The following is a 16,750-nucleotide window of genomic DNA, read 5'->3' as shown; positions in this document are numbered from 1 at the left end:
TTTCTGCTCCAGTGGCTGTCGGTGGACTCCAATTTGTTCATTCTAAATTTTCTACCAGTATGGTTTGTTTTTAAGTATTTATTTTATAGTTTTTTGGATTAAAATGAATGTCTAGCAATTTTATATATCTCCACTAATTTTATTAATTTTAAAATTAATAATTATATAAACCTTCAATATTTATTTATTTTTAGAGTATTTATTTATTTTTATTTTTATTTTTATTTTTTATTAACATGGATGTCCCAACAAATTTGCATGCATCTCGACGAATCCCACGGATCCTGAAATTAACAATCATATAAATTTCAAGTAACCCTGAGGTTTGTGAGACTTGAACTTTTTAAAATATTTATTCCTTGTATAAGTGTTGGTATAATACATTGAGAGATCTAAATTGGTGTTGCGATTTTCTTTTAGGAAATTACCAAATTGATTTTACCTTCCAAGATAGTCTATTTTCCTTATTTAGTGTTTTTTCTGAAGGAAAAAAAAATAGATTTCATCCTCATATTTCACTCTTAATAATTTTATAACTCAATTGACATTTTTATTTTTTATTTTAAAAAAATCCTAAATTAAATCTAAAGTTATTAAATCTAGTTCCGTGGAAAATTTAGGTAACATATTGTGCTGATTAATCTAAATTCACATTAATCAATTCAAAATGATATTATTTTAATAATTAAAAAAAACTAAAACAAAATTTCAGTTTTTTATTTTAAAAAAATAAACTAAATTTTAACTAAATAATAAATTAACTTGTCATGTCGATAAAATCACACCATATCAATTTATACCTGAATTAATTTACAATCCAGCTCAAATTAGATACTGAATCAGGGTGTTTAATACGGGTTCAAATGTTCAATCATCTTTCCTTTAAACTAACCTTTCAGCATTTTCAAAATTACATTTTCTACTAGATAATTGATTGTGTTAGTCAACAATCTTGTGATAACAAGTTTACTTCTCCTTCGTTTCGTGCCTAACTAAATTAAGAGCCATCTCAGATGTTTGATTTTATATTTTAAAAATGTTTTAAAAAAAATTAAATTTTTTTTATTTTTTTAAATTAATAATTTTTTGATATTTTTAGATCATTTTAATACCCTATATCAAAAATATTTTTAAAAAATAAAAAATATATTTTTTAAATATATTTTAAAATAAAAAATATTTTAAAAATCAACTACACTATAGCTATTATAACAACCGCTCACCATTATAACAACCATGTATATTTAAATACACACACTCAACACCGTCTATGGTAGGACCACCATCTTCATGACATTGCGCACGTGCCATGGCAGATCTGATCTAAAAAACTGGCAATAAAATTGGCATGGAGCCCAGCAAAAAGGACCAGATTGTCATGGAATTACATGCTTCGGAATCAAGCTTTGTCGATGTCCTATAGACACCACTTCCATATGTTACCTTAGTTTCAAAATCTTCTCCATACATACCGGAAATATGTTTTAAAAGTGTTCGGGAGAGGGAGGTGTAAGCAGAGTCAAATAAAAAGATTTTCTTTAAAAATATCTTTCTAAAACTTGACTCTAATTAAATTCGATGTGTTTGTTTCTCCATTTCAAAAATACTTTTAAAAAAATTTAATTTTTTTTATTTTTTATTTACTTCAAATTAATATGTTTTTAGTATTTTCAGATTATTTTGAGGTGCTGATATCAAACATGATTTTTAAAAAATAAAAAAACATCATTTTAATGCATTTTGACACGAAAAGTTATTTGAAAAACAACCGGAACCACACTCGTGTAAAGTTTAACAACAAGCTTGCAGCTGAAATTATAAATAAAATTAATTAGTTTTATTGTCATGCTTAACAAAATATCTGATAATTTATGAATATTATGCTTTTATGGTAATATTATTATCAGTACTGAATCCCTAATTACTACATCAGACACGTCCCTTAATAAATTATTGAGAATGTTATGTGATCGACTTAACTGTAATATATTTGAAATAAAAGTTGAAATTACTTAAAGAATATTATAAATCAAGCTTGTTATATCAGTATATCAATCTATAGCAATAAGATAAGAGTGTGAATTCAATGTTTGAGTTTACAAACATTAATAATATTAATATTTTGAAGCTCTGCTTAAATAATAGATGTAAACAAAAAAAAAAAAAACCTCTTGCATCATGAGCTGATGATTTATTTAAGTTAGATGGTACTGATGATTTATTCAAGTTAGATGGTAATGCCTGAAAATTACTATTATGAAACCTCAAATTGAGTATAATATCATATTAATATTAATACTAATACTGTTGTGGTGGTTGATAGGAAAGATGAGAATGGTAGAGATGATGAGGATACTAAGTTAATTTATTTTGTCGTGTTAATCAATATATGACATCTCTCTCCTGAATGTGAGGCTGTTATTGTGGATGATCAATTTGAGGTTCTTCTCCTTAATTATTGCTTCTATTTACTTAGCACCATCTTCGAAAAGGTATACACAGCTATCTGCATTTTCTGAAATTGGACATGGCCTTAAAATTCAACCCTAATCAGCAAGCCAGGAAGCACACATAATGGCCAACAAGGCCAATGTTCAATGCTTTTCTTCTCCATGCTTACAAACTAACCAGCCCTTTTAGCTAGGGTCACCCTTTGCGTTACATTGCACTCATGACATGGTAACTCTAAAATTTAAAGAATTTGCGATGGTGCCCAGCTTTAAGGGGGTAAAAAACATGAAGGGACCAAATTGCCATGTTATAACATGCTTCAAGATCAAGCTTTGCTAAGGTCCTATGGTCATACTACTTCCTTGCACGATAATTCACAAAGGCATGATATCATCTGAAAATATCTCTCGTCTAAACACTCCTCTTGCATGTATATTGCTGTTCATGAAGAGCCATCTGCATTAGCACTATTGCTGCCTCCTCTCCTGCTTGCTGTTGTGTTCTTCAGTATCTGCAACAAAATGTAAAACCATTTCATGATCGAAGAATAAAAACATCAATAGATTTCAGTGCAAGAAATTAGAAAGATTTGAGCTTCAAGCAATTTTTCCATGCACTCTTGCATTCCTACACGAGTGACCAGACCATGCAATATGGTTTTTGGATGTCATTGGGGTTTTTCAAATCATGCAACCACTAAGAGAGTATTTGGCAGTGTGGTTGCGGTTGCTTTTAAAATAACTTTTCGTGCCGAAATGCATGTCAATGATGTTTTTTTATTTTTTAAAAATCATTTTTGACATCAGCACATCAAAACGATCTAAAACATACAAAACATATTAAATTTTTGAATTTTTTGGGAACACAGTTTGCACCGCGTTCCCAAACGTATTCTAAATGGTTCCAGAAACAGCCCCATTAAGAAAAACTCAGATAGTATATTGTTGCCCAGTTCAGCCCCATTGCAGATGATGGATGGAGCCTTGTCCAATATTGGCCTACCACCACCAGTCCACCACCAACTAGAGGTCTTCTCAAAGCCCAAGGAACTCCCACCATGCTAGTGTGCCATGGTAAGTAGGTATCAAAAGATTCACAATACGGCAAGGTTTTGAAAGACAAGTATTCAAATGGGCAGTAATTGACAGGTGACATTCAAATGCACATGCTACAAAATTGATGGCAACTGGACATGACCAAGTGAGTATGCTAATTGCTATATACTCGTTATTAAAAAAATCTATTTATTTTGTGGCTTTATCAGACCTAACATTTCATCACAGCAGCCAAAAAAGATATCAAACAAAATATCAGTCATGAAAACTAAAGATATGGTCATATGCCTCATGTGAACTCACCTACATACTCCCCGTAATGATAAGTTCATGAACCTCCTTTTCTTTCTTCGAGTCATGCCTTTCATTTTCAATTTATTCTCTCTTAAATACGCAACAAGATGCCAAGATCCTATATATCTCATTATCATTGCACTCATTCACCGATCATGCATGTTGATTATGTGCATAATTTTATTTTATTTTTCCAATTTAGAAATCACAATGTCATAGCCTCCTGGTAATGAACTAATATTATAGCAAGAAAAAAATGATGCAAGGATGGGACTATGGAAACATACATGTCTAAGCATTTGATTCTCATTCTGCAAGGTAGAAAGCTTCTCTTCAAGCTCAGAATTCTTCTTTTCCAAGTCTTTAACTCGTGTTTCCAACTCAGTCAAGTAAGCCTTCTTCCTCTCCCTTGCTTGCTGGGCTGATACTCTATTCCTCAACAACCTGTTGAATTTCCGATACCACCCCCACAAAACACTAATTATCACCAAATCAACACGATCATTTATTCCTCTGGTTCTGAGCCCCACATTAAACGGCTAGAAGGGGTAAAGCAGTGAACTCAAATCATTACCTCTTTAGCCTCTTGTTTTCTTTGTCAGCTGGACTCCTTCCTCTCTTTCTCTGACTTTGTCCCTCTCCTGCAGGCTGCACTCTGCCCGGACCGGCAATTGAACCGGTCTCTCTGCCAGAGGCTGATGTCCCGGCCGGTTCACCGCTCATCTCTGGCACTCTTCTTATTTCCTCATCACTCTCCATACCTAAAATTAACAAAACAAAACACAAAAAATTCTAAAATCTAAACATAAACAATGCAATATGAATGTTTCGATCTTTAAGGGATCTTATGAGAAAATTGAAGAAAAATTGGGGACCCATTTGAGAAAATTAATGATTCTAAAAAACCCAGATTGGAAAGATTTTGAGATACTTGAAGATCATGGAGAAATAAATAAAAATAAAAGACTGTGACTTTACTGCAAGTGATTTCTAGCATAAATAGCAAGACTTTCATTACAAAAAACCCAGATGAAATTTTTGAAAGTTTATTTGAAATACCGAAGAAAAGCAATAAAATTTGAAAAATGCAATAAATTTTAATAAAGAAACTGCTTTAATTCCATTTTAAAGTCAAAAGGATATTGCAAAGGAAAAGAAAAAAAAACAGACAGAGAGAGAGAGAAATGAGACCTTCTTTGACTTCAAGTTGAGGAGCAGAACTTGAAGATCTCTCACTGCTAGACGGAAAAGAATAAGCAGGAATTGAACTGGCTGCTTGTTCTTGCATTTTTGTATTTTTTTTCTTTAAACATCAGAGAGAAAGAAGAGATTTTTTTTAATGGCTTCTAGAGAGAGAAAAAAGAGCGGGATATTAATGCAGAGAGTGCACAGAGAGATTTACAACCATTAGATTTGATTTTAATCGGACTATGGAGACATGGAAATCGTGGAAGCATATAAGCCATGACAAGATACGTGAATCAAAGGATTGTAGGGTATGATCGTGGAGAAATGTGGACTGTTGGATTGGGTTTAATCTGATGATTGACATCGAAGATGGAAGAGGCGTGCAGTGACTTAGGAGTTAGGACCATATCATGTTTTTTGGCTTAAGGTGGTCGTCTCTCCTGGTTTTGGGAAAAAAATAAATAAAAACAAATTATTTGCGTGTTGATATTAGATGTCATGACGAGGTGGAGAATACGTATTTTCTACACTTGGATTTGTGCATGTGACAATCATGTGACAATCTTACTTGAAATTTAAGTTAAAATCATAGTTAACTTTTACAAATAAAAAAAATAAAGCCTTTTGTTTTAATGATTAAAACAATATAATTTGATAAAAAATAAAAAAAATTAATATTTTTTTATATAATTCATCACATCACGGATTAGTTTGAGTTTTTGACTGGTTTAACCTAAATTAATCCTTACTTTTATTTTTTCTAACCAAACTAATCTAGACTCCAACTTAGCCGAGTTCTAGATCTCCCACCTTACAACTAGGGACCCGATCTAGCCCGTCGGAATCTAACCTCTCATTTTGACTGATTTAGTTGTTCTGGTGGAGAAGGTGATGACCAATTCATTGTTCTCTTCGACAAGGAACCATATATGATCTGTCTATCCCTCCTTTGAGAGTTGAAATGTTGGTGTCAAGGGAGTTGGTTTGGCGATGGAAACTTCTGTAATCCTCCTTTTAACTAGCAACTTAATTATGTTAGGCAGGGGCGGCGCCACCTTGTGGTCAAGAAAAACACTTTATAACGTTACTGATTTAACCGTGACCCGTGACCAAAACCCTAATTAAAATATAATAATTATAACAAAAGGTTGGTGTTAGGGACAGACATGTTCGTGATCCATATACGATGGATTCACTAACGTGTGTGGATTACAGACAATCCAGTTAGAATTGTGATGCGCAGTGTTATTAAACTTCCCCTGGCGGCTCTATTCGATAACTCCCCCCACATGATATATATCTTTATTTGTTTTTATATTTTAAAAAAGTTTTATTTTTTTTTAAATTAATTATTTTTTTGGTATTTTTTGATCATTTTGATTTGATGTACTGATATAAAAAATAATTAAAAAAAATTATTTTGATACTTTTCCGAGTAAAAAACACTTTAAAAAACAATCGCAACAATACTCCTAGACACACATAATTTGGGTTGGATTCTAAATTAATTAAGTGAAAATTGAATTTAATTTGACTTTTTAAAAATAAAATTTCAGAATAATATTGTTTTATTTTAATTTTTTAAGTAATAAGTGTTTTGTAATATGATTTATATAACTTGTGACACAGATCTTATAAGACAGATCTTATAAGACAGTATTTTATATTGTGATGAAGTATTTTTATTTAGAAATGTATAGAAGTAATATTTTTAATATTTTTAATTTTTTTTTATATTAATTTATTAAAATAATTTAAAATAAAAATTAATAATTCTTAAAAAAAGCACGACGATGACAAGGGCAACAGGTCATAATAATATTTTTATCAAACTAGAACTATGAGGTCAGTGGTGAAGTCAGAAATTTTGACGAATGGATAAAATAATTACAAATATCGATTTATTTTAGTCATTTCTTGTGCTAGAAAATCAATGTATGAATTAACTATCTCTACTTAATTATCTATACTTGTATAATTTAATTATATTTATTTCATAAAATAAAAGAGTCATCATAAACATTGACAACACTAGATCACTTACCTATGGTGTGGTATGATGCGGGTTAAGTTTTTATTCAACATAAAAAATATTTAAATATTATTCATGTTTTTTTTTAAATGAAAAAAATTTAAACGGTGTTGGGATTGATCTGATATGATTTATTTGATTTTACGAGTTAAAAACAACCCAGACGACCTATAAAAACATAGTTTAACTAATTATTTTTTTCAAGAATATATCTTTCCTTGATGTTAAGAATATATTAAATTGAATTGGATCAATCCATGCTAGCACATCAAATTCGCGACCCGAGTTATAAGATTCTAATAATCTTATAGAAAATAAATAAATAAAACAAATTGGAAAGTATAGTTCTCAATCAATTCAATGTTGAAGGATTAACTTGAAAGAAAAATCAATTCAAAACATTACTTAAAAAATCGACCCGGGTTAACTTGTCAAACCGATGACTCAGGTCATAAGACCGAGACAACCTAATAGAAAACAAATCAAAATAAAATAACAAAGTTCAATTCCTAATCAACCTAATGTTAAATAATAATATTAAAAAAAGAAATCAATTAAAAAATAGCATAAAAAATGACCTGAGTCAATCCGTTAAACTCATGACTCGAGCCATGAGACCGAGATAATCTCACAGAAAAAAAAATTACCTAATTTAACTAAGGTTAACCTATCAAATTTACGACTCTAGTAATGAAATTAAGATAACCTCACACGGAGCAAATAAAAACAAATTATAAAATTTAATTCGCAAACAAACCTATCAGACTCAATATTGAACGATAAAATTTGTAAAAAAATTAATTAAAAAATGAGTTAAGTTAACCTGGGTTAATTTATTAAGCATTATTCTCATGCCACGAGGTCGAGATAACCTAATAAAAAAAACCAAAATAAATCATGAAGTCTAATTCATAATCAAACATAGTATTAATTGGAAATTGAGAAAGAAAGTCAATTAAAAAAAGGAAAAAAACCAAATCAATTAGGTTAACCCGTCAAATACGGGCCATGAGATGAGGACAACTCAATAAAAAACAAATCTAATGTTGAAGGATCCGTGACCCAGATCATGAGAAAATAAAAAAAATGATTTGATTTAACCGGGGTTAAAATTTCAAAACTTGTGAATTTGATTATAAGACCAAGATATCATCATAGAAAATAAATCAAAATAGATTATGAAGCTCAATTCCCAACTATCCCAATGTTGAATGATGAAATTGAAAAAAAAATGACACAAAAAACAACTCAAGGTAACTCGTCAAGCTTTATTCTCGGATCATGAGGCTAAAATAAACTAATAGAAAGCAAACAAAACAAATTACGAAACCTAATTTTTAATTAATTCAATATTAAATGATAAAATGGAGAAAAAAAAGTTAATTAAAATAAAGACCAAATCAACTAGGTTATTTACTAAATATGCAATATATGTCATAATAGTGAGACAACTCAAGAAAAAACAAATATACTATTAAAAGATAAAATAAAAAAAATTATTATTTTAAATTTTTTTCGAGTACAGTTACAGTAAAAACGTCTTTTATTTTTTAAATTTAATGTTAATATATTGAAACTTGGTTAAAACACATCATATAACAATAATAAAAAGAAGTGAAATTCGTAATAATTAAGAAGGGAGCGAGATTCAGACGAGAAATTTGATTTAACCAATCCATTTCTCTAAATAAATCATGCATGATTTCAAAAGGCTTTCTAGCAAAGATAAATTGATGATCCCTGGAGCCATGCTTTCAGGTGAACAAGAAGGAAGGTTTTCCATTGATCTGGATTTGCACGAACCATGACAGACAAGTAACAAGAGAGAAGAATTGGGAGCTCCCTTCAGCCCAAAATAGACATCGCCACCATCTTAAAGATGCTTGAGGCTGGAAGGAACCTCCATTTCTGCACCTCTCTCCTTCGCCCATGCTCATGGAGGGAGATGATGCTATTGCCAGGAATTGAGTGAGCACCTATGGAAGGACTTCTTCTTGGACACTCCAATGTCCTAAAATAATTGTTCTTTGGGTGAAAATTGCGGTCTTCGCCAACCGGGGAGATTGAATTATAGGCAAAAGATTTAGACAAAAATCATTCTGCTCCAATGGTTCCCACAGCCAAAAATAAGAGTTCCGGTTTGGTATTTTAATAGTTTTTTTTTAAAGTATTTTTAATTTTAAAATATATTAAAATAATTTTTTTAAAAAATTTATTTTTAACATTAATTAATAAAACACAAAAAAATATAAATCTGAAATAAAAAATTAAAAAATAATTTTTTTTAAAATTCTTGAAGCACAAAAATAAACAAATTATTAGAAGTAGAGGTAAACAAAAAAACCGAAAAACCGATTAAACTGGAAAAAAATAACAGAAAAAACCAAACTGTGAAAAAAAATCGATTAGAATTTTGAAAAAACTGACCGGTTTGGTTTTATAAGCCTGAAACAAAAAAAACCGAACCGAATCAAAACCGACGAAAAAACTGAGCCAAACCGGTTTTTATTCAAAAAAATCAAACCAAACCGAAACCAATCAGTTTAAACCTGTTTTGATTTTTTTATAAAAACCAAATCAAATAAAAAATGATCACCCCGAATTAGAATGGTAACACCACTGTGTCAACGCTGGGGCTGTGGATTGTGAGGTAAATATATAAATTGATAAGTCAATCCATTTTTTTCATTTGAAACGATATTTTTTATAAATTCAAAATAAACTTTATTAATTTTGGGACTGCTGAACAATTCTCAAATTATAGTAATTTTGGGATTGGATCATCGAAGCAGATGGTTGTAATATCTCATATCATACAACAGAGCAATCTAACCCCATTTAAACTAAACTCTTGGCTAGAATCTAAACCATACTTGTCTTAACCATGACTTTGAAAGTTTGCCACGAGCAAGTCTTGCTGCAAGATGTATGAACCCTCTCCACAAAATCTTTCCACTTCTTGAATGGTCTTTTTCTCCAGTACCAGGAATATATACCCTTGAATTTATAACAAGATAATGCCATTTGCATCCCTAGCGACGCCCCCCCCCCCCCCGCTCATGTAAGAGCATTGAGGGAAAAACCATTTAGATGGTGGTCAAGTGGTAAGAGCTTGAGACCAAGATGTTTGCTCCCTCTGTGGTCTCAGGTTCGAGCCATGTGGTTGCTCATATGATGGCCACTGGAGGCTTACATGGTCGTTAACTTCAGGGCCCGTGGGATTAGTCGAGGTGCGCGCAAGCTGGCCCGGACACCCACGTTAAACTAAAAAAAAGAGCATTGAGGGAAATAAAATTGATAAAATAATATTTTGAATAATATAAATATAGCTTTTTTTAACATGTATATTTCAATGGAAAAAAACCATTTAAAAAGTCAATTTTATTAAAGTGAAATAAATAAATATTTTATTATTTTTTAATGATTTTGATGTTATTTGTTTTTTCACATGACTAGATTTAATTGACTTATTCTTCTCTTAGCCCCACTTTGTTAGTTTTGGTTCTTTTGAGAGATATGTAGGAATAACATTTGTGGGAAAGAAAATGTATTTTAGCATTTTGCTTAGCTTTTCCCTTAAAGTATAAAAAACAAGTAAAGAAAAGCCAAAATATTACTTTTTTATTTTTGGCTATCCATTTAGCAGCTTTATTGGTGATGCTTTAAATGCTGCCTTCTTTTGCTACTTTTGGTGATGAAATTATGAGCTTGTTTGACAGTGTGGTTGCCGGTGCTTTTCAAATAACTTTTCGTGCCAAAATGCATGCCAATGATGTTTTTTTATTTTTTAAAAATCATTTTTGACATCAGCACATCAAAATGATCCAAAACATACAAATCATATTAAATTTTACAAAAAAAAAAAATTCAAATTTTTCAAGAATACGGGTTGAACCGCGTTCCCAAACGTTCCCATAAGAGCTTGTGAGTTTCACTTGTGTTAGGCATTAAGCTGATGACACATTGTATTTTTTTTTTAACATGAGTTCGGGTCTAATTTTATGAGTTTGTAATTAATATACATGTAAGTTTTTAGTGGTTACGAGAGTAGTTGAACTCATGATTATTAATTGAACTTCCTCTGAAAGTGAAATATATCACATTGTATCTTCCACAGCTTGAATATGACCAAGAAAATTGTATGTTAGCTAAGAAAATTTCGTGGTAGGAGTCTTATAAGCATGGTATGATTAATGCTAGTATCATTTATGGATATTACTTGTATGTCAGAACCTTCTTTCCTCATCTCCACGCATTTCCAGATTATTGCAGCCACTGAAAGCGAATGATTCACATGTTTGGTCTAAATGCATGGACGAAGACAAGGTAGGAGTTGTCTTGTAATATTATAAAGGGGAATTTAACCATATTATATCACATTGAGCATTATACATAAAGGAATTGCAATCATTGTAAGGTATAAAACAAGTTTAGCCTAATGGCACTCTCTTTTGCTAAGCAAGAGAAAGAGACATGACTCGATATTGAGATTGCTACTATTATGGTTGCTAAACTACAAGAAGTGAAAGATGCAAGTAGCTGCATGACATGACTTCCATAGCTGATCTTCCTTAAAAATCACTTGTTGCTAAAAAGTAAATTCGAAAGCAGTTTTTTTCTTATTGATTTGGATTTAGGGATGCCTAGAGGCTTCCCAAAAGCTTTCGAAGATTGATTCATGGGGGCAGTTGAATAACTGCGAGGGAAAGCGGGTGCCGCCGCCTTCAAGTTGCCGGGATCTGTCACGCCAACCACTCTAGCACTCTGGCATGGCCTCAGTTCCTTGTAGTCTACCTTGTCCTCTTTTAAGAAACATTTATCTTCCCATACTACTCCAGATGAACCCTGCCTCCTAAAAGCAGTTGATCTTTGCAAAGTTGCCATGCCCTTAATTCTTGGTCACTCTTATTATCGTACGTAGATTGGGAGATTGAAATGCAAGAATAACTCATGTCCAAGGCATATATAGGAGATGGTTGTGTAAAATAATGTGAACGTAGGAAATACGGGAAAATAGGTCATGGTATGGGATCCAAGGCGGGGAAAGTATTTTCCCATGCCGGCCAAACTACTCTTCAACTCTTGTTTGAGCAATCTTTTGTCGAGATTGAGACCCAACAATTTTCATTAAAAACAGCATAAGCTATACGATGTTGTCGAGGAAAATTTTGTAGCTATTTGTTGAAATTTGTCGAGTCAGATACTAAGGACGTTTTCTAAGCATATAAGCCAGCACAAAGTGAAAAATCTAACTACCTAGACAATTTATCGAAGCATGGTACTACTGCCAAAATCTGGTATTCTCTGTGTATTTTGCTGAAGCTAAAGAATTTGATATTCTTGTGTTTGGTGTAAGAAATTTAGCAGACAATTCTCTCCCCATTTCGAGAGGTTAGGTGGAAGCTAGAGAGCTATACAACAAAGAGATGGGATGCATCCAAGCATTCGCCATACTTCAGTGTCCATTTTCACCAAAAGACACATGCAATCATGCCAAAATCCATAGTCGTTCATATGGGGTCGATTTTTCATTTTACAGTGCTTGCATACACACAAGTGTGAACCTACGGCCCCTAACAGAACACCCCTCTACCCATTCATGTTCAAAGGCTTTGACGGCCAGAACTGAGATTTGGTAGCAATCTCTTGACTTTTCTGAACCTCAATATTGAAGAAAACTCTCTTTCACTGCTTGATTATGTAAAAATAGCAGGAGTTGATCTGTGTGCTATGGCTACAATACTTTGAAAGTGCCACACTTTTGTTTAACTACGTGCAATAAAGACAGATTATGACAACCCAATTATACAGCACACCCACGGAAAGCATACAATATTTCTCATCATCACAGGATTACAAGGTTTCTTATCTTCATACAAGAAAAATTCTACAGCCTTCCAAAACTTACGTTACATAGAAATTTTCTTTACATATTTTCTACTGAATTTATCGACATGCCACCATTCCTACTAATACATGTTAAGAATTGTCAATTTGGGATCTGGCAAACTTATTGGCAACTTTGCAACTGCCTGTCAAACTTGCATGTCAAATAAACCACATAGCAGCAATATTATGAGTGGGAAAGAATGATGGTTTTGGTTATTTCCATTGGATAGACAACAGATCATCTCTAAATCAAACTCAATCCAGGAGGCTTTTTTTCTTTTTCTTTTTCTTTTTCTATTTTTGCGAGACTAGGAACAGGAATTTCAATGACTTCTTTGTTTTGTTGTTTTATGGTAAGCACAGGGAAAGAGGAAGGGCTTGATACATTAAATATGTGGCCTCAAATGCCATCATCAGATACATTACAAATATACAGTGTTTCAACTTGAAGATACAGTTTCAGGAACAGACCTTTGAAATGGGTTCCGATGTTCAGGAACACCATCTCCAGCACGTTTATCTTCAAACCATTTCACCACTCTTTTCCGGGGCAGGTTTGTCACATGTACAATGCTGCTAATCATTGTGTTCTGCATTGTTTATAGATACAAAGAGGACATAAGGAACCAGGATTTCCCCATATTAATACAGCATAATTGTGAACTGAACAATAAAAAACTTGTGAAAAGTTTGTACAGTATAAGCAGGAAACTAATCTAGAAAGAGTTTAAGAGTAATGCTTAATAATAATTGATGACAGAACTTCCACTGGGTCGGATTCATTTGAATGGGAAAGAATAAAGATAAAGGACTGCGTATTGACAACACCCACGTGCATGTAAAAATTATTGAAGGGTAAAACTGTCTCCAAATACTCTGTTATAACCTAATTTTGGCTCGTAGGCTTTTAATTTAATTTTACGGGGATTAAAATTTAAAATTAAAACCATTCTTCTGACAAACCTTGACTGTATGACATTTTTGATGTGTGCATCACATGAATTATAAAATCCATTTCCTATAATTGACTGGCAATTCATATAACTTCTTAGACTATTGGATCCACATTTCTTATAGCACAAAAAATGCAATATCAGTGCAGAGAGCTTTTTTCACAACAGAGAAGGCTGAGAAAACTAGACTCACAGTGGGCCTCTTAGTTCTTCTATAGACTCTTTCAAGAGTTTCAACATGGACTTTCTTCAGTCTCTTTCGAGCAAACCAACTATCCTGCCTAACATGAACTGGCAATTTCATCTCACTCTCGGATTTTACAACATTCTCCTCTCTTGTTTCTTCAGGAACAATTTCACTTGGTTTAGTTTCCGGCATCACCAGTGTAGGTGCAGGTTCATCAGGTAATGCAGCACTCATCATGACAAGATTTGGAGGAGGGTCACGAAGCAAGTTAAGAACAATAGCCCTATCAAGACAAAGCTCTGCAGCAAGACTTTTAATCTACAAACAAAAGATAAATAAATTTATAAACCAGAAATATTCGCAATTGCCACTATATTTTGAAGTTTGTCAAAATCACATCGCTGTAAAGACACTTACACCTGTTTTGCGGCGCCCAATTTTTAAAACTCGTGCAAGTCTCCGAAGTTGCCAATTCTTAAGCATCACAGGTCTTTCCCCCTCCTCCTCTTCTTCTTCATCACCGTCATTATCCTCAACATCATCCCCAACTGAACTAGCCATTTCTACCTCAACATCATCATCTCCACCAACTCCTAGTGCCTCCTCTAACTCACGTTGAAGCTTTTCAAGGTCTTTTTCACTTAAATCACCATTTTCATCATCGCCATCACCCGTTGACAAATCATCACTTTTAAGGTCTTCTTCTAACATACCAAACAATGCCTCAAATGCATCTTCATCTATCTCATCTTCTTCCCTCACTTCCTTCTTAGATACACTTTTCTAAAGAAAAAAAAAATCTTTTTGACAAGTGACACAAAATATAAACAAACAATTTTCCACTAAAAATCACTTTAAGCTTTTCAAAATTTCACAGTTTATTAAAAAATGCAAAAAATCATTTCTTCTTTTTATTTATTTATCTCGTGAAGTGAAAATTTATACTAACATTAATCAGACAGATAAATTATTAAACTCACTCGAACGGAATAAATACAATTGAATTAATTAAAAGATAAACATTGCATTTTCTCAAGAAACAATAAATAACTCTATTCAATTGCAAGAAAAATTAAACACCACTTTCCTTTACTCTTCTTCTCCTCCAATTTTCCCAGTAACCAAACACACACTTTCACCATGAACCATTTCTTTCAATCTTGTTATTATCTATTATAAAGTGGAAAAAACTCAAATGGGGTATCAAAAGATTACAATTTTACTCAAATGTCGTCATAGTTTTCATTTTTTTCTGCCATTTCAACTTAACTATCAATATCCTAAACAAATTATTCAACAAACCTCACTATAAGCACGAACACACACAAAAAGAGCATGGGAATCTACCAAAGCTGTAATAATAATAACAACTATAAGCGAAGACCAAGAGCTGTTAACAGCTAGTATTGTAAACACGCATTTACCTTCTTTTTCTTTGAAGAGGAAGTGACTGTGGAGTTGTGGTTTCGACGGCGAGAGAAGGCGAGGGTGGATGTAGCAAGAGAGTGACGTGGAAGAAGGAGATTGGATGGCCTCAGATGGAGTCCATCACTAGAGTGTAAAGATGTTAAGCTTTGAAATGCTGTTGAGGCGCTTGAAGATGACAGAGCGAACGCCATTTTTGCAGCCTTTCTGCTCGGGAGAGCAGATTAACATCTGTGATAAATATCTTTGGGATAAGCTCTAAACGCCTCGTTTCATTCACCCACAGGGTTTTAGTGAATTTTCATTTTCATTTCTTTCTTTGGATGGATTTTACTGTTTTTTTAGAATATGGTTTTTGTGAAATTAAATTAATAATTAAAATTTCTACAATGATTCGTAAGATTTTATGTTATGGTTAAATATAAATCCCTCCATGCTATATTTTTTTTACTTAAAAATATATTAAAATTAATATTTTTTTTTGTAAAAACAGTTTAGAATTAATTTATGTGTTAATAGAAACTAAATGATAATTTTGAAAATACATATTCCACGTTGTTTTGATATATTCATAGAAATTTAATTAATTTCTATTGATCTTGGTCTCATAGTTTGAAGTAAAAAACAATTAATAAATAAAACAAACCTTCTTAATAATCATCACGTAAATTGTTTATTTGATGTTTTGTTATAAAGAACGATAATGATGAAAATGTAAATAAAATTTATATTTTTACTTTATAGATATTTAGTTAAAATAAATGAAGTGAAAATAAAAATAAAAATAAAAATAAAATGTAATTTTATGAAAAATCACATTCTCACTTGGTAAAAATAGAGAGAAATTTGTTTTCTCTGTGGTCTTAGGTTCGAGCCATGTGGTTGCTAATATAATGACCACTGGAAGCTTACATGATCGTTAATTTCAGAGCCCATGGAATCAATCGAGCTACGTACAAACTAGTCCGAACACCTATATTAATAATAATAAAAAAAACAGAGACATATGTCACCTAATAATTCCTCCCTAATATTTATAAAAAATAATAGGTGGATGAATTTAATAACCTTGTACTTGAAAGTGTTTGATTGATATTGTTAAAGTTTTTTTAAAAATATTTTTTATTTGAAAATGTTTTTATATATTTATTTGAAATTATTATATTTAAATCACTTAAAAATATTTAAAAAAATAATTTAATATTTTTCTAAGCCTCGCACGTTTTTAAAACATAAAACCATGCTAAAAAAAACATTGGTGGGCTAAAAGTTTGAC

General features: G+C 31.9%; 2 protein-coding genes across 2 annotated transcripts; both read right to left on the bottom strand.

The window, feature by feature from the left end:
- Window positions 1-2,483: 2,483 nt before the first annotated feature.
- LOC7471583 (transcription factor HY5) lies at window positions 2,484-5,220 on the bottom strand. The gene is made up of 4 exons (XM_002308620.4): window positions 4,992-5,220; window positions 4,375-4,561; window positions 4,088-4,244; window positions 2,484-2,962 (listed from the first exon to the last, which is right to left on the bottom strand). The coding sequence occupies exons 1-4, from the start codon at window positions 5,086-5,088 to the stop codon at window positions 2,894-2,896; spliced, it is 510 nt and encodes a 169-aa protein (XP_002308656.1). The 5' UTR covers window positions 5,089-5,220; the 3' UTR covers window positions 2,484-2,893.
- Window positions 5,221-13,275: 8,055 nt separating this feature from the next.
- LOC7495767 (protein OVEREXPRESSOR OF CATIONIC PEROXIDASE 3) lies at window positions 13,276-15,735 on the bottom strand. The gene is made up of 4 exons (XM_002308619.4): window positions 15,474-15,735; window positions 14,467-14,832; window positions 14,056-14,367; window positions 13,276-13,499 (listed from the first exon to the last, which is right to left on the bottom strand). The coding sequence occupies exons 1-4, from the start codon at window positions 15,666-15,668 to the stop codon at window positions 13,350-13,352; spliced, it is 1,023 nt and encodes a 340-aa protein (XP_002308655.4). The 5' UTR covers window positions 15,669-15,735; the 3' UTR covers window positions 13,276-13,349.
- Window positions 15,736-16,750: the final 1,015 nt, after the last annotated feature.

The sequence above is a fragment of the Populus trichocarpa genome, chromosome 6 (assembly GCF_000002775.5).
Source record: "Populus trichocarpa isolate Nisqually-1 chromosome 6, P.trichocarpa_v4.1, whole genome shotgun sequence".
Taxonomy (NCBI): Eukaryota; Viridiplantae; Streptophyta; class Magnoliopsida; order Malpighiales; family Salicaceae; genus Populus; species Populus trichocarpa.
The sequence above is the reverse complement of the archived record's forward strand: the minus strand, read 5'-3'. Positions and strand labels throughout refer to the sequence as shown.

Bases quoted from the DNA above. Each gene is read 5' to 3' on its own strand.
- LOC7471583 (XM_002308620.4), bottom strand. From the start codon at position 5,088: ATGCAAGAACAAGCAGCCAGTTCAATTCCTGCTTATTCTTTTCCGTCT. The intron at 4,245-4,374 runs GTAATGATTTGA...GAAATTCAACAG, and splicing joins GAAAACAAGAGGCTAAAGAG to GTTGTTGAGGAATAGAGTAT. The intron at 2,963-4,087 runs GTATGTTTCCAT...ATTTTGTTGCAG, and splicing joins AGAATCAAATGCTTAGACAT to ATACTGAAGAACACAACAGC.
- LOC7495767 (XM_002308619.4), bottom strand. From the start codon at position 15,668: ATGGCGTTCGCTCTGTCATCTTCAAGCGCCTCAACAGCATTTCAAAGC. The intron at 14,368-14,466 runs GTAAGTGTCTTT...TTTTGTTTGTAG, and splicing joins TTGGGCGCCGCAAAACAGGT to ATTAAAAGTCTTGCTGCAGA. The intron at 13,500-14,055 runs GTGAGTCTAGTT...TAAACAATGCAG, and splicing joins GAAGAACTAAGAGGCCCACT to AACACAATGATTAGCAGCAT.